The 18,759-nt window shown below is 32.9% G+C and overlaps 1 protein-coding gene across 3 annotated transcripts in view; it reads left to right on the top strand.

The window, feature by feature from the left end:
* Nucleotides 1–18,759, top strand: part of LOC129942888 (protein TANC2) — a 61,049-nt gene continuing 42,290 nt past the window's right edge. Inside the window, exons 1-2 of one of the 3 annotated variants that reach the window (XM_056052007.1) lie at nucleotides 1–244; nucleotides 7,650–8,509. In XM_056052007.1, the coding sequence (XP_055907982.1) occupies nucleotides 7,681–8,509 (829 nt within the window). In that variant the 5' untranslated portion in view covers nucleotides 1–244; nucleotides 7,650–7,680. Of the gene's footprint in view, nucleotides 245–7,649; nucleotides 8,510–16,249; nucleotides 17,684–18,759 lie in introns of those variants that run through there. The other 2 variants (XM_056052008.1, XM_056052009.1) reach the window with 2 other exon arrangements.

An 18,759-nucleotide genomic window follows, 5' to 3' on the forward strand; every position in this document is an offset into this window, starting at 1 on the left:
AGTGCAATTTCGTAGTACACCGATGTAGGTTGTGATTTGTGACTGTGACGTTTAAGGTGCGTTCGTGATTTTTAATTTTGTGTAAATACAAATATAACCGCATGAGATATAAATATTTGGCGGAAAAAAACATTTCAAATTCTTAACTTAATTGAATGTGCCAACAACAAAAGAACATATATTAACAAATTAAGATTTTAGTGAATAATTAATGATAAACGAAGTGAATTGCTTTTTGCTGAAGGTAAGAAAAGAAAATAGACTTTACAGCTATGAAGATTCTAAAAATCCACCGAAATCGAATTTGAAAACTAGTAACTTTGTTTGCAGTGTTCCACATTTCTATTCAAGTCAATAAGACCTTTTATCAGTCTTAAACGACCAAAATTCGTCGAAAGTAATAACATCGAGAATTTTTTAATTTCGATTTCATTTCGAGTGAAAGTAAAATGCAGAACGAAACTAAGTTTTATTTTAATTATTTTGTTTTCAAGTTTACATGTTCATGTTCCGAGTGTTGATAAATTAGGAAAGGTTAAGTTAAATAATTAAAATCTAAAATTATCATCGTCAACCGAATTTGTGCGTTATTTCTTGTGTAGAGAGTTTACAAATGTTTCTGCCATCAACAAAAGAATTGATTCCTCTTGTCAAATATACAATATCTAAAGAACCAAATAGGATTTTCGTAGCAACCTTTATAACAGAGAAGATCCAAGTGGCATTTTTTTAATATTGAAGTTTCAGTGAATAATTGTATATTATACTTAAATAATTACAATTGATTTTTTGAGTGATGGTTGCTTAAAGAACTTAGTTTATTTAAAAAAAGCTATTTATCATTAAATGAGATCAAATATATGCATCAATACTTTGAATTTTTAACAAAAAACAGGAATCTCAAAAATGGGATTTTGTTAAGAAAAGTGTCTAAAATTAGAATTTCTTTGGTACAAACTAAATTGATAACAAAGAATTTCAAAACCCAGGATTTTCGCGAAAAATGGTTTTGTTATTTGATCTGGTTGCATGGACCTCAAAAATATTGACCCAAAATATCATTGCCAAGAAAAACATTGCAGTATTGAGTTTTTAAATTTAATTATTATTGCAAGTATTTTCCTGATTTTCAAATACTCAAAACTGTTAACGCGTTTATCTGAATACGACAATTTTAAGTTGAAATTTTGAATTTTGTCTGTGAAAATGTTCTTTTGAACCTAGCATATTGTATGTAAAATCACAGTTCTGTAATCTAGGTTTATTTTGTAGAATTTCTTGCAAAACAATCCCAAAAAAATTATTTTTTCAACATCTAAAGTAGCTTAATCAATTCCAAATCAAATGGGGTGGCGCAACAGTCCGTTGTGAACCAGGGCCTAGTGACTTACAACTCTCAACCATTTCTGTGTGCGAGTACAGTTGTCAGGAATGAAAGGGACCTACAATTTTAGGCCGAATACGAACGGCTAATTTGAGAAAGCACTTTTTCATGACAAGAATTACTCTTGGAGGATTTGTAAATTCCTCGCAAGAGGCAGTACCCGCGAAATTATTTTTTTTTGTAATTAAGGTGGCACAGGCAGGGATTGAACCCAAGACCCCTTGCATGACAGTCCAACGCACTAACCATCATGCCACGGGTACTACTTAATCAATTAAGTATATCATTATGATTTTTCAAAATATTTGACGACAATTTCAGTAAGCGCTTTAGTAAATAATATATAACTCTGGGCTTTTTGAGTCCTCAAACGTAGTCGCATTTGTGCACTTGAAAATTCCTAAACCATTAAGAAAAGTCCTAGTAGAATGTTACAAACAAAATTGTTTCAAATTTCAGTCTTTAGTCAGCGATGAAAATTTTCGTCAATAAACTTTTTAACTTTTTTTCAAGGCCACATAATAAACTAGACGATGTTGTAGAAATATTGGTTAATTTTTTTGCTTAGTAAAAAAATACAAAACAGCTCAATTGAAGATCTTAAAACCATTTTCCAAAAACAAAGTTAAACACTGAGGTTTTTGAATTAAATTAAATCAACTAATTGAAAATCTTAAGTAAAATATCTTATTAATGCAACCAAACCTTAAAAGCAACATCCAAATGCTCGTATAATTAGCTATAAATAAGCATTTAAAAAGTTACAACTGTGGCGTTATTGAAAGCAACTTGAGGCTTCAAGCTTATGAATTCGGAAGTAAACTTCCAAATACCCACAACATTATGTACGTTTATGTCTTAAAATTGTATTCTTTCGTCGATATGATGATGTGTTTAGTTTTCTATCACTTCATATGGTGTAGGTTGGTATAAGCTATCGGAATTATATGAAACCCTAAATTCCATTTGATATTCAAAGAAAATTTTACCATAAAGCTTTTTTATACCTATTTTATTGAAAATCGAAAAGCAATAACACATAAAATTGAACCTAAAACATTTATAACAAAATTAACCTCTATTCGAATGTAAGTCACTCTTTTCGGAACGTTCACCTTGTGAGTTTTTTTTTTGACGCGACAAGACGCCAAGGAACAATTTAAAAAACATAAACTTTTAGGTAAGATTATTAAAAGACTCTTTGTGCATTTTACTTTTTTGAACGGGGGGTTAGACAGCTGTCCCCTATGCTATCGATAATACGATCGTGGCTGCCAGAACTGTCACCAAACATCCATTTAAAGGTGATAAAATTTTATGTGTCGCGCAGCATCCCGAATGTCTGTCATCAGCAATCAATATCGGGAGAATGTTGCATTTAGCGCATTTTGTTCATATACTCCTAATGTGCATTGTGCCCCTCAACTTTCGTCTCGATTATGATGGGAAACAGGGGGTCATTGGACCAAAACCAATCAACGTACTAAAGTTTTGAGATATTTCTTACCTTCGTTTTTGTTTTGGGAACATCACAATAAGGTCCATCCCTTCTCGTTATAAGTTGCGCTTAGATAAAGGCCCCTCATTCTCTTTGCACCAAGTCATTACATAAACCATTATTTTCTATGTGTTCTTTTTGTACTCGTCTTAGAGAACGAGAAGTATTTGTCTAAAAATAGTTCTACTGTCTGAGGATGCATCCGTTCATCAAAATCAGACTGCGAGCGATATAGACGACGACGATGCATAAGGCACGCGCTCTCGCTCTTGCGTTCACTGAAGCCGATCTATCTTCAAAATAGTTGCTCCACGATAAGATCACCAAATAAACAAAAAACTAGTTCAGTTTGCTGGGGATCCAGAATCCAGATCCAGTGTTCGTGTGTCCCGATTCCCGTCCCCGTGTGATATCTATTTTGATACCGGCATTTGTCTAAATAGAGGACTCTTGCTTTTGTGCTATGTCTGTTCTCCATGCCTTTAGTTCTCTTTGCCCTCAGCATCATCATCAGCACGGGATGAAATGAAAACTCCTCCTGGATTCTTAAGGTATATGATTTTGTTCCTTTCTTTTTCAATTATTCCCGCCATCCAGTCACAATTAAAAATAGAATAAAATGTTCACTTTGATGAAATATTATTTTCCAACTGAACTGATTGCGTTGTTTTTGTTTTTGTTGTTGTTTTATGGCATTACAATGACTTGGGGGATAATGGAATCCCTCCAGATTCTAATGTGTGTAAGGAACGCGTGCATTACCATCAACCATCACACATCAGCCGCCAAGAAAAGAACCCCAGCTGAATAGTGCAGTTGTTGGCTGATGCTGTTGCGCTGCTCCTGTTGCTGCCTGCTTAGATTTGAGATTGAGAAAAAGATGAGAAACAGAACTGGACATGGAAATATGTATTTGTATTCCTTAAAATAAAATATAACACATTCGTGAAGAATGAAGTAATTGGGGTTTTCGAAAAGTGTTGGGGGTCTTACGACGACGTCGACAACGACGATGAACGCAACACCAACAACCATCCATAGAGACTTCCTCAACTTAGATGGTCTTGTGTACATTATGTACATCAGCCAGCATCTAATTGACGCGGCTAGTAAATGTTCTAATAGAATGTGTTCCCAGACAGGATATATTTATCTTGGAGATGCATGTTAAGGAAAATCATTTTAATCAACAGCTAGGAAAATTTTCAGAAAATTCTAATTCTATTACTCGAAAAAATACACATAAACGTCGAAAATGGAATTCAATTTTTTGTAACGCATTTGTTGTTATTTCATTTGAATAAATGAGAAACAAAGGTTTGCCTGAAGACCTATCTCCTGCTATTTCGTAATCATGCACCAAATAAATGTAAAGAAGTCCAAAAGGCGACTTGATTTATTTCACTGTAATAAAGCCCTAAACTTACAAATAAATATTAACACGTTTATTGACATTTTTAAATGAAATTGATAAATTGGCATTATCGTTGTTTGCAATTTAAATTTTTGATAAATTGTGAACGTTCTTCAAAGTTAGATCTGTTGTGACGGGTTAATATTGATAAGATTGGTGTTATGATTGTTAAAATTAATGTTCTTATTTAAATTTTCAATCAATCACTAATTCTTTCCAATACATTTATGCAATGTTAAATTGTATGCCTAAAGAATCGAAACAGAATTTAAGTGCTACAAGTGTGTGTTGTTTTTTAAAAAGAAATTATTCATAAGTCTTAGAAAAGTCTTGACTACATTCCTTTACCTCCACCAAACTGGGGAGCTTGATTTATTGCTAAAATAAAAAACCTCTACACTTACAAACTATTTCCATTTTCAATACAAATTAATGCAGTCTGGTGCGATAGTTTTCTGTTGAAATGAAACTCCATTTTTTGATAAAAGAATCTTTTCCAGGCCCCATTTGCATGTTCTTAGGGCTTAAACTCCATTATTCGTAGTTTAAACCTTCTCAGTCAACTCTCCACTTAAGGAGGTTTCATTCGAAAGTAGAAAAATGCAAAATCGTATTGTATTGGACTTTATTTTACGGCACCGTGTTAAGAATTGAAAAGCATTATTTCTATTTACTTTGCAAAGCTCAAGAATAGTATGACCCAGGATTTTTATAACTTTGGTTTATTCATTCGTTTAAATATTACACATTTAGTTCACAATGTACAGAAACATTGCGTCATTCATAAAATTCTATCTTTTCAGAAATGCTTGTAATAATCTCTATTCCGCTATTAGCATCCAGCTTCTTATTACAAAGCGAATTAATAAGAAAATTCAAATAAGTTAAGCAATAAATGGTTTTCTTAAGTCTTTTAAATTTATAAAAAAATAGGTTGGTATACGATCCACTCTGATAACTTCCCATTCGTAGTTTGTCGATTTGTCTAAAACATTAACAAAATATTAATAACAATGTTTTGTTTGAGATACACAATTTGAAGTCAATGGGCAGGTTCAGAAGACATAAGGAACTTGAAAGTTAGGCAAGTTTCTAGTATCTGATTGGCCAGCTGCCAAAAAATTAATTTCCAATTAAGGCCAAGTCAAGTCAAGTCTACTTCAATCAAAATGACAGTTGGTAATGTTTTTTTCATTCAACTGAAGCTGAACTTTATTTTTCTATAATTTATTTACATATTTACGGCACAATTTTATTTAATGCTTTATGTAAAGGGATATTGTGAAGAAATAACTAATATTTCTTTACAATAACTTATAAATAACTAATATTTCTTTACAATAACTTATAAATAACTAATATTTCCTTACAATACAAAATACAAATCGTGGTAGACTTGTAGCTTGTCTGAGGAGTGTTTTCAAGAAAGCAATTTTGTTCGTACTTTCTGTACAATAAACTTAAAGTAGAGATTTGAGAAGAAAAGTTCTGAATTTGAAATTCATGACCCTTGAAAAACTATCTAGTTGCCTCGGTCAAAATTTACGTTCAAAGAATGAAGTTGACTGCAAATGAAGTCCCTTATGTTGGATGAACCTGTCCAATATCTTACTTTGTTCTCCTCATATTTGAGTCGAAAACTATTTCTTATCAGGTTTTTGTTGTTTTTTTTTTTAGATTTTCGTTTTGTATTCCTTCATTTATTGACTTGATATCGAGAATCAAACATCAATTTTCACCAAAATATGTGTAGTATTTTTTTTAGATTCTACTTTTTATGAAAATTTGAATTTTAAATTATACACATTTTACTGAATATTGAAAACAACATTTTGTATAAGATAAAATTATTTTGTAAACAAAATCTTTAATTTGTGAAAATTTATGTATACCTTTTTATTAAATATTCGAGGTGACAACTATTTGTTTTTTGTTTTATTGATTTATAAAAAACCGATAATTGATTTTTTTTTCAAAACTATACAAGTTTGGTATCACGTCAAATTATGCATTTATGAACCCACTCCCAATGCAGAATGTCTGCAGTAAACAAAAATGTCTGACTTAGTCCGATTTGTGGTTAAACAGAGTTCATAAACGTCAGAGAAAAATGGCTGCAAGAATATAATTTGTTTCTTCTTTCCAGCATTGAATTCCATTTCCATGCTTATTCGCTTTGTAATTAAAAGTTTAATGTGGTTCGTCCTTCTTGTTGTTGTAAACATTATTTTAATAATTCCCGCTCTTTCTACAGCCAAACAAATTCAGCTGCACAATCTGCCCGACGCTGACTACAGTCTGATGTTTATGAACGGTAGGTACTGCAGTTCGATTGAAAATCTGACTTTATGAATGCAGATAACGCAGTTCTTAGTTAGGCTGACGTTTATGAATACACCTATAATTTAATTGAAGTGTATTCTGCATATTTTGTGTTATTATCTGTATAACAAAATTATTTTAAGGCGATATCTCTACTGGTCGTTGAGAAACTTAAAACATAATTTAATAAACATAGAATTACATTCTCTCATTAACATATTCCCACGTTGGGCGCCATTCTCATCATTAACTTGTGTCCTTTTGTACAGAACTAAACTTAAAGCATTAAACACCTAAATTATATCTATAGGTAGAAAATTAATAAAAAAATTATTTTAAAATGTTACCTTAACCACTCTCGATTAGTATATAAGCACGTTCAAGTAAGCAATTCGTATCTTCGGGATTTTTATATACGAGTATAATATAAAATGTGATATGTGATAAAATGATAATGAATTAATGACCATTCCTTATGAATCAGTACATTACTGATTTGGTATTATAGACTTTAATTAAAAACAAGCTGAGCACTTGTCAATACTTCGAAATGATTACAAAAAGAAGTACAAAATTATTGGCCACACATATTTTCTGCTATACTTGCTGTATATGTTTTCAATAAAATGCGCACCAGTGACTAAAAATAAATAATTGAATTCCTTACTGGCGCGCGCGGCTCGGCGCGGACTTACATTGCACAAAAACCAAACAGCAACAGCATAAGACATAAGACATAATACACACGCGAATGCGAATGCGACATTGCTGATGCAGACGGTGGCAGTGAGCGGTGGCGCGCTATTGCCGCCAAGTGATGGTCTAGGTCAGAGACGCATAAGACACGCTCGTTTTCGTTTATACGCGCTATATGTACGCGCATTCGTAATGAAATCGGAATTCAATACGTCCGCGTCCGTCCGTTGTCGTTTATTTATGGTTGAAGAATGTTTTTAAGTCTATTTTTATTGATCTTTTCTTTCTTCTTAGACTCAATTAGATTGATTTTTGTTCATGTTTCATTTACACAGGCTGCCTGACTGACAGCCGCGATTGATAATAATGTTCCAGAACAACGATTTGAACGCTTCATTCACATCCGATCGGACTGATTATTCGTATGACTCCGATTTGAATTTCTCTGCATTGGGATTTGCTGGCGAAGAACCGCAATTTGACCACCACCAGCAACAACAACAACAACAACCGCAACAACCAGCACAGCAAGTTCACGCCCATTATTATGGCTTTCGCACGAGACATCTATCATGCATTGAGGAAAACGATTCCGATTCCCACCACTCCGCGCCGTACGATGTCATCAAAGACGCCGACGAAAGCTTTAGAAAGATCGTTGAGCAAAAATCTGATTCCTGGGATGCAGACGATATAACAACCCTAGACGAATCCCGACTCTATAACATCGACTCGTTCGAAGAACTGCAACTCAGCAAGACCGAAGAGGATGAGAACGAGGAGTACTGGCAATCAACTGTATCAGAGCCACTACACAGAACACACTTCAAAGACAAAAATGGATTACCTGCTATTATGACCACTTCCTGCTATGGTGCTCTTAACAGTTCATTTGGAAGTGATGCCAGTCCAGTTAAAAGTCAAATTAAAATCGGCCAAGAGCCGTTGTATGCTACTCCGGAGAAACGCAAAGATCACTATGCCACCATGAGCCAGTCTCAATCGAGTTCCATTTCCATCTACGGCGAGCAGGCCAATCTCTCGCTGACGTCCTCCATTGATCTGACCAGTTTCAAAGGTAATTCCACAATGGAGTTGTCTGTGTTTTCGCTCGACGAACCAACAAAAGTCGGTTGGTGCGATGATGATGTTTCGGAGGCAACAGCTGCCAAATGCATTAGTTCCGCTCAAGCAGGTAAGTCATAGATATTGTAATTGTAATATAAAAAAATATATGTATGTTATTTTATTTAAAATGCAAGCAGCGATTTTGCGGAGGATCGAAAGATTTATATTAATTGATTAGCTCACACTGTTTTTGGTATGACCGTACAATTTCACAAGAAAAATTTAATTGAAATATGATGACTAATTTTTCAGAAAAATCAAGACCTTGATATATGTATATCTTTTAAAAGTTTTGTATTTTGACATCTTTTACAATTTCATTAAATTTGATCTTTTGGAAAAATGCTTTAAAACGTCGATTTAATGTGCACGAAGATTTCAGTTTTCAAAATTTAGAAGTTCTGTTTATATTTGGTTCCTACGTGCTAACTTATTATGATTTAAGATTAAGAGTAATTGCTGTTAAATCTACATAAAGCAAGATATTCTATAGTAATTGTATGTTGTAGGTGCATGACTTGACAATCTATAAAAGTAGCTCCTCGTCTTAGACGCGTATGGTAGCATCATGTTAACTGCAAACTGCAGTACGTGCCCAATATTAAATGCTTATTTAGCAACCTGTAAAAGTGTGAAATTTATCAAAAACGTTGAATATTTTGTATGCAGAAGGCAAGCAAAATCGAAATTATTGACATAAAAAAGTTTTTTAAGCCATTTAACTTCATCAGCATTTAATTAATGCAAACGTTTAATTAAAATGTCCTACAAAATTGTACATGTTTTCACCGAAAGGTAATATACTGTTTATTGCTAATGGCTTAGTTACCTTAATTTCTAATTTACCTACTGAAATCTCATAGTATTGGGTTATTAAAAGCCCAATTTTAGTCATGGGCAATATTTGTTTTTTTGTCGAAATAAATCATTATAAAAGCAAATCGATTTTCTTATTTTAACAAACCTTTAACTACGTTTACAACGTGGAACAACTTTTTTAGTCTCTGAAATCGCTGAAGATTTAGAAAAAGAGGTTTTGCCCAAACAAAATTTGAAAAATTTTGAACAGAATTGGCTATAATCGTAAAATATTTTCTTTTATGAAATTTAAGAAACCAAAACAAGGAAATCTGTTAAATACAGCAAGGCTTGATCTGATTTTGTGATCTGTAAGGCGTATTTCTTTTAAAGAACGGAGCAGGGGATTGACAGTTGACACCGAGCAGAGCCTGAACACGTCAAATACGCACTAAGGGCAATTTCGTTCACTTAAAAGTTGAATTTAACTAGAGGATGTTTACCTTCAACTTGTGAATTTGTTTTTACTTACCCATTTTCCGCTTTCAGCTTTCGTTTTTAAACTCTAGAGGTAACAAAAGCTAGATTTTCTTAACTGCCATAAATAGTAGAAGTTAATAGTTTAAACTTAGGATTTTGTTTGACTTTTGTCAATTCAATCAAGTTGTTACCTATTTGCTCTTGACATCGGCTGTGAAAACAAAACAACGGCCCAATAGTACAATATGCCAGCCCTCTAGTAGAAAATGACTACCTAGATACATAGATGCATAAGTTTGGAGGAAGTCAAAGAGGATATCGCAAAAACAAAGTTAAACAATGCCCCAGGAGAAATCAGAATACATTTTTGAGTTCTACAAGAGTATTACAAAAGAGGCTTTACTGACTTACTCTTTTAATCCCATATCTCACTTCAATAATTTAATTTAGGCTTCCGAAAGGCGATCTTGTTTCCATTACATAAAAATGGTGACATAAATTTAGCCGAGAATTATGGAGGAATTTCCTTCCTGAACTGTTCTTTAAAGATTTTTTCATCTGTTTTTTTTTTTCACAAGACTTATAACATAGGCTGAAAAGGAGAACCTGCTTAGTGATTTTCAGGCTGGATTTAGGCAAAATCATTTAACAATCGACTAGATTTTCACTCTAATGAATATTGCGCAATCGTTCCAGGACCAACATAAGAAACTGTATGCGTTTTACGTCAATTTTAAAGCGGCTTTTGATTCTATCTATAGAAGGTCACTATTTTACAAATTGTCATTGATGAAAATGTCCACAAAGATGCTAAATATTCTAAAACTCTTGAACGCTGATACACAATCAGCAATTTGGAATGGAAAGATACTTTTGGAATGGTTTCCAACAAACATGGGAGTAAAACAGGGGTGTTCTAAGTATTCTTTTGTTCATTCTATTTTTTTACGACCTGAATGATGTGCTTTGCGGTGGAATTTTGAGGGCTGGAAGGAGAATTAAAGTGCTCATGTATGCTGATGGTATTGACTAAGTCGCATGATTTTGGACCTTGAAGAATACTGCGCAAAATGGAATCTCACAGTGAGTTGGAGTAAGTCCAAAACAATGATAATTCGAAAGGCCGGTGGACGGTATGCCCAAAATGAAAAGTGGAAATTTGCTGGTGAAGGTATTGAAATCGTCAGTACGAATATCTTGGCATGAAAATATCATCATATTTATCTCTGAAAAGTCATCTTTCCAACAAGCTTCAGCTACCTTAAATAGCACTGAACACTTACATGGAAATCTGTCATGTTTTACGCTGCTCCGGTTTGGAATTACGAACAAAGTGAAGGAGTTGAAAAATTGCTTAGATTTTTTCTCAAGAGTTTTTTCAAACTCCCTTCGAAATTTCAAAACTACATACTTTTATTAGAATCGGGATTGTTGCCATTATTTACTGCAACCTTGAAGCTACACTTTGATTATATAACGAAAGCAGTGCCGCTGCCATCTAACCGTCTGACTAGGCGCATGCTACCTCTTCCAAATCTTTGTTTTAGAAAAAGTGACAACTTTTGGCAAGAAGATACAACCTAGATCTAAATGAAACGTTTGTTAATATGGATGCTTGGAGAGAGAATTTGTTTGTTTTCATAAGGAGACTGGATGAAAAACTGAGAATGGAGTTTAAAGAGCAAGCGCAGTCATCTCTTTACAGACGATAGTACTGCACACTTAATTACGACTTAAATGAATCCAATTATTTTCGTACCCTTTACATATCAAAATTGTAATTGAAAGTTGAGACTGACATTTATGTGACATCTTTTCAAAAATCTCAAAGAAATTTTTTAAACTGATAGCTGGCCTACTTCTAATTTTAAACTTCTAAATTAAGAGCTGAAATAGGCAAGCAAAAATTTTTAACTTTCCGATAAAATTAAGATTTAATTTAACTAACTTCGGAGTTGTTCAAATGTGGATTTTCCAGCAAGTTGAACAATAATGAACAGAATCACCCTAAACACATTTTGATCAGAGCTCAAAAGAAAAACGCTTAGGTATATTATTAGTTATCAACTTATTTCAAACATGATTCTCAAGTTTTTTTTTCAATTTTTGTAGTTAAATTGCAATTTAATAGTTTTAAATTATCATTGTTTAAAAAGCAAGATTAAAAACGATTTACTAAAATAGGAAGTTTTTAAGCTAAAAAGGTGATTCTGAAATTTGGACACCATTATAGCATTTTGATGTCTGTTAACGTTTTACTAAATTTAAAATCACAAAATCACTTTTACTTTAAGTAATATGAGTTTCTGACATTTTAAATTCCGTTTTCCGGAAGTAGTTTGGTTCAAATGAAATGTCAATACCTCGATGTGTTTAAATGAACAGGCTTAACAAAAATGGACACTTTATGCAAATGTATACATTATTCGATATCAAAAGGATTTAAATTTAAAATTGCTAACTAGTAGAATTTTAAGAACTTAATTATAGATTGCTTAGGCTTTTGAGATTTAGTTTGACTGTCAAGGAAAGATTTTAACTTTTACTCAGTAACAATTATGTTGTTGAAGTGGGCAGATACCACGCCCCCTGCGGGTTAATCTCAAATTGTGTAAAGTATACCAAATACATGAAAATGAAGGCGAATACTACAACAACTTACGTAGTTTATAGCCTCATATTTCCTTTTTTTGTTTTCAAAAATATAATTATTCTTAAACACCTAGAATCATATCTTATAAAAGAAGGTTAATTTTGAATGACCGGTGAGTCAAAAAATCATTCAGTCAGTTATTGTTTCTGTGATTTTTTAAGTGTTCTAACTTAGAATTTACTTTGGCCATGAAGCTAAAATTTAAGCAAGTTCATACCATCGACTATCTTAGTAAGTGTTACAAACTTGGAGTGTCACTTGAAGTTAGGTGGGTTGAGAAACGGATAAGTTTTTTTCTGTAAAAATGAAATACTGCCTGAACTTGGCTGCACGTTACCGTGCCTTTTAATTTTTTGAATATAAGTAGCTATCATCCAAAATCATATTGTAAAATATCTGCAAGAATTGTATGTACCTATATCTCCACTATTCTTGAGCATTTGTTAAATAAGTATTTGAACTTTCAAGAAATTTAATTAGTGATCCTCGGCTCCTTGCTTTCAAAGACAACAATCTCGCTAAAAAAAATGTATTTTCTGATCTTCGAATCGGAACTGCGTGTTTTTCTAGTAGTTGCGCGCAAAAAATAATAACATTTAGCATTTTGAAAAGGTTCTCACACTCTCTTTTATTGTATTGCATTGTCTGTCCTAATCTAGCTGCTAGCTGCCGTTTGAAAGGTGAACGCAATTGTGATATTTTATATCTTATAGGTTTTTCTTCTTTATACTCAGTTGCCAGTTCTTGTCCAATCCTAACTGACGTTCCAATGCTTCTTCTCTTGTTTAAACTGCGCAAAGTATCTATGTATCTATGAGTCTACCTATATGAATGCTTCTTCAATGCAGGTCCTCTAGGAGTGCTACAGGTAGATTGAGGCCGGTTGTTCATAGATACTTATATTTATATTTTTATGTTTGTATACACAAATACCTGATGATGGAAATGGAGATGGAGAGGTATCTTCTTGTTTTGTCTGAATCTGAAGTCTGTGAATAAGCCAAAGCCAAGTGTTTTTTTTTTCTTATAGGAAAAAACATACCTCCGATAAAACAACACGTTTATGTGGGGACACAATAATATTATAGTGAGCAACAGGCTTGCCAGATTGGGCTGTTTATCGGATATTGGACTATCTTTTTATAAAATTACTGATAAAAATTTCGGTATGATGACAACCCAATCATATCTGCGCCATGAAATAACCCAAATCTAGTATTGAACGATTTTTTTAATTGATATTGGGCTACTTTGAGCTACTTTCCCAGATAGGCCTTTTACTAGTTCAAGACATGGTAACCATGGTGAGCAAGTGTATGTCGATGTATGCTTTCGTACATATGGTAGTAGTTTTTGCCGTTCTTTTTATTTTATTTGTTGTTTTGTTTTTATTTGTTGTTATATTCGTGTAAGCACGAGTTTGCCCAAGCTCCAGTCTAGATAAAATGTGAGAACAAAGTGCGCGCGCGAGCTGAAAGATGAAGAAGCAGGGAGAAGAACGATAACTCAAAGCAATGGAGGTAAATATCACTTTTAAAGTGGGAAAAATTATTAAAGTTATTGTTAGGAGTACCACTTCATCACATTTAAATAATTTTCAATAAGTAGTTGGTAACTTTTAAGCTGATGTTGATCACATTTTAGTTGCTAAACTTTGGATATCCCTTGATGAACTTGAAAATTTATTAAATACTTGTCCTTTGTCTAAATGGTGTTCATAGAATTCTCAATCAATTAATTGAAATATTTAAAGAATTTTCTAATAATTTTACTAAATGAACATTTTAAAAATTCATATCATTGTTTTAAATAGTTTTTATTAAAATATTTGTTTAAGGATTTAGTATTAGGTATTTGAGAACTCAAGAAGCTACTCAAAAATTTCTCACCAAAGTGGGAGGATATATTGCCTTTTTTAACCTGTAATACTTAATAGAGGCAAACGCAATCACCGTATCTTTATAAATCTTCATTTTAAGCGTACAAACAAATATGGCCGTAGAATTTTAAACGATTCCATAGAATGTTAAATAAATTTTCAACAATTTACTAAGCTTAAAAGATGATTTACCTAATTTTGAAAGATTTTAAAAAAATACTATGTCTTAACATTTTCCTAAAGTTAAAACCACGAAATTGCTACTTTAACTCTTAGCAATTTTCTAAAGATGTATGACTATGTACAATTAATCTTATAAGAGCAGTGGATGGAATGGTACAGTCAACGGTTAATAATACAAATTAATAGGTCTTTTTAAAGCAGTGTTCACATGAGCGCGACCAACGAATGACGAATGAATTACAAAATGTGAGTTTATGTACTTTTGAAGACATATTTCCACACACATTCTTAACAAAACAATAGCAATATAGTTTCTATTTGATTTATGATGCATACTTTTACTTTTCAATATCATACATTAATAAATTTAAGACAACAAATTAATTCGTCGTGAAAAAATTGTATTGATACGAATTGACAAACTTTATTCGCGTTCCACATTATTCACACTCCCAACGAATAAAATAATCGCGTATACTTAACCTAAAAAAATCATTTTTGGTTTGATTTCGGTGGTAAATGGTGTTCGGCTGTGGCTCCTTGAAAAAATATGGATAGAAAGGTAAAGAAAATTTAATTGATAATAAAATTATTTGCATTAAATGGATGCACATGAAATCTTTTTCTTGTTTTGTTTATTAATAAGGACACCAATCATTTTTTTTTAAACAAATATAGCTTCGACCGCATTTTCTCAATCGTTTGTTTTCAAACAAAAAATAAATAATGAGAAACAAACAAAAATCAATTGTCAAAATCCAACTTCATTCGCGATGAATTAAAAACTCTCATGTGAAATAAATGTCAAAATCGACGAATATTCGTTCATTAGTTGGTCGTGCTCATGTGAATAGTGCTTAAGGGTATTTGCTTTTTTTATTTGCACCAACTGTCACTTTTTAAAAAGTTTATATGCTCGATTTTTAATAATATGCAATTAGGAATTTACTAGTTAGCAAAACAAAAAGAAAGGTTTAACATTTTGGACTCTCTTAGCTAATTGGTAACTAGTAAATTGTTAAACCCTTAACAATTAGTAGTTTCTGTGAAGGGAGTATATCTTTTGAATTATAGACAAGAGACCCCAATATAGAAAAAGCTTCTGATAGCAGTGCCCCAGTTTTTCTTATCCTAGCAAGTCCAAGTAAATTATTGACACCTATTATTTTTTGTCAACATAAAATATAAAATAATTACGAATTACCCATTTAACCCTGGCTTCAAAGAATGACATGTAATTTTCTAAGGTTCTAAGAAAATTGTCATAAAATATAAGAATAAACTTTTCTATCTCGTTTCTAATCAATACAAAATAGTTATTGAAAATTCAATAAACTGCGGCTATATTATAACATTTAAAATAAAAATAAACATTTAACAATTTATTCACTATCACAAAGCACTTAAGCACATTTTACCGTGAACGTTTTAAAAAAGTGATAAGGAAGTTTGAAACCGCGAGGAGCCACATTTTATTAGACTGCATGAATGGAGTATAGGGGTACTATAATAAGTATCGAGAAGTTCTTCGTAAAGTCGTACCTCGTACGTACCTCATCATAACCAAACGTCGCATAGTCGACGACGACGAAGGCGATATCGACTACGACCACTACGACGACGTACGACGACGAACGATGAGATTATTCGTTCGATTCGCCGCCGCCACTGCCGCTGCATAGTTGTTGTTGCCCTTAGCTGATATGTACAACTTGTATTTTGTATGGCGTATAGCCGTATAGTCGTATAGAGCCAGAAGAGTCAGAGCCAGAGTCTGGCTTTTTATTGGAAAGGTACACGAAACACGATTTCAATTCAGTTTCAGTTTGTCAGTTTGAGGTTAAACAACGGCTACCGCTTAGCTGCTGACACATTCTCCTCCGTACGTCGTCCGTCGACCGTTTTGTGTGCGTTTTTCTTTGCGCAACCGTCAAACAAACCGAAGCCCAACCAACAACAACAACTTGAAAAAAAAAACGAAAAAATATTTGAATGAATAGTTGGAATTTTTTAAGGGTCGAAATTGAAATCGAAATTTGATGTTACATGCGATGATGTGCACTTATATGTGATCCGATCGACATTTTTATATAAATATAAATCGTACCTGACTACATTATATCTTTCCCTTATCGCAATCGATACTTTTTATATTTTGTTTGGTTTTGGTTTTCGGATATTCCTACTCGACTCGTATACCTATCTACCTACCTAAGGAATTTTTGTCATAGGTTCTATCGAAACGGCTCCTCGTGTCGTGTATCTGGTGTAAGGGGTTTACCTATTTCCAACAATCAAACGAAGGTGCAATCAAATTAAATAAATAAAAAAGTAATCTTGATCAATATTGGCATAAACTAGAATCGACGAATGGCACCAGAACCGAATAGAATTGAATTGAATTTATTGGTCTTCGAGTCGATAAGACAGTTCTTGACTAGAGTGAGCTTTATTGCAATATTGTAAATTTACTGTCTGTGATTTTTTTTGTCTGATTTTGTGTTGCCATCGTTTTATGGACTTGGCAAAAGCGGCTTCTTGGAAGACAACGCAGCCAAGACTTAAAAAAGTGTTTGTGTGAAAAAGAATGAGAGCATACAACTTCGGCCCCGGTGTGACCCTCCATCCCGTGTCCGCTTGAGTTCTTCTTTTTGAATTCTTTTATAACGAGAATACGTTAAAAGAAGAAGTTTCTTTTTATTCCTTTTTTATCGCAAAATGAAGACGTTCCTTCCTAAAAATATTAACAACTGAAAAAAACAGAAAAGAAATTTGCACTAAACAAGCGAAGAACAAAAACCGTGAGTCAGAATCGAAATCGTCGGGCCAAACAGTGAAACGACAGCGGCAAGTGTTTGAACGTTTTCTTTTCAACGGCAACGGTCAGAGATTTGTATCTGATTTTTGCAATTTAATGTTATTTTTCGTGGTCAAAGTCTAAAGTCTGAAGAACCGGCTATCTAAATTTAGAAACCAGAAATAACATTTAAGAAAAACAAAAATACCAAGATACTCCAATGTGAACTCCAACTATATTTTAAGTGACAATCATCTTAAAGTTTGGGTCCTTTAGTATCGGTAGTGGCGGTGAAGGTACATCCTAACGACCATTACCATCACGTCGGAGGCAGACCAAACTGTTGGCGGATCGAAGATGTCTTTGAAGGATAAACTATTTCAAAATACTTGGGGCAGCAATAAGACGACTGGTCGCCGGTCTGGAAGTGGGTATAGCTGCAGTTTTTTAGGTAACTCATCACTCATTACCGTGGGAGCTTTGGTTATTGTTTGTTTCATGTATTTCTATATAAAATTGGTCATGGACAAAAGAATGTGGTATGCCATCAGCTGGGGTTCGCCACATTTAATTTTAGTTTATAGTTATTTTTATTTAATGTTATACAAAATGTGATGTCTTTTACTTGATTCCATTGGTATCGTTATAAGCTAGAATTGGAATCTCACTTTTGTTTTTTTAGTTGTTTCACCTGCTAAATCATTATGCTATACATTTTGGGTGGTATTGTAACTATAATGTCCTCGGAATTTTTCTCATCAGCAAAATTTGAAGATGTTAGTTTTTTACTTTTTGTTGTAAGCTCAAATCTAACACATTGAAATAAGAGTTCAGGTCTCGCAGAAACTGAATCTTGATATGAACAAATTCCAAGAGATAGTTTTGAAATTCTTCAACGTTTAATATGTTTATTATTTATTCGCTTAAGCGCCCAGTTTAAATAAGTTTTTAATTGTTTAAAATACGTATATATACATACATATTGTTTTTTATTTATATCAGTTATACATTTGACAATAATAAACAAACAAAAAGAGAGCTCAAGGACAAAGAATAGAAGAAAGGCAAATTATATTACAAGTTCCTTAAACAAAAGATAAGACGTGTTTCTTTAAGTTTTTAAGATTGGAAATCAAAAGCCGGATCTACAGTCTAGAAATCAAAAGCCGGATCTACAGTCTAGAAGTACTATAGCTGGTACTTTTACATTTAGCTTGGAGTTCGTTTTGATCCCAATTTTGGATTTGTCGAAATTTCTAATTGCCTACTTATGTATGACAAAATCAAAACTTAGGCATGGAAAATAAAAAATATCGTCAACTCATGCGGCTTCCTCTGTACCTGTGTTTTATTCGAAAGAGGAATTATTAACTTTTTAGATTTCTTCCAAGTTTTTCAAAATTCTTGTTTCCGAAAATACACGTCATTTTTATTACAAATAAAACTGTCGAAAACATCATTTCTTCCAAGATGAATACGATCTAAGAAGTTCAAGTTGAAGAAACGGAAATGACAAAATCAAAACTT

This window comes from Eupeodes corollae, chromosome 1 (assembly GCF_945859685.1).
Source record: "Eupeodes corollae chromosome 1, idEupCoro1.1, whole genome shotgun sequence".
NCBI classification, from domain to species: Eukaryota; Metazoa; Arthropoda; class Insecta; order Diptera; family Syrphidae; genus Eupeodes; species Eupeodes corollae.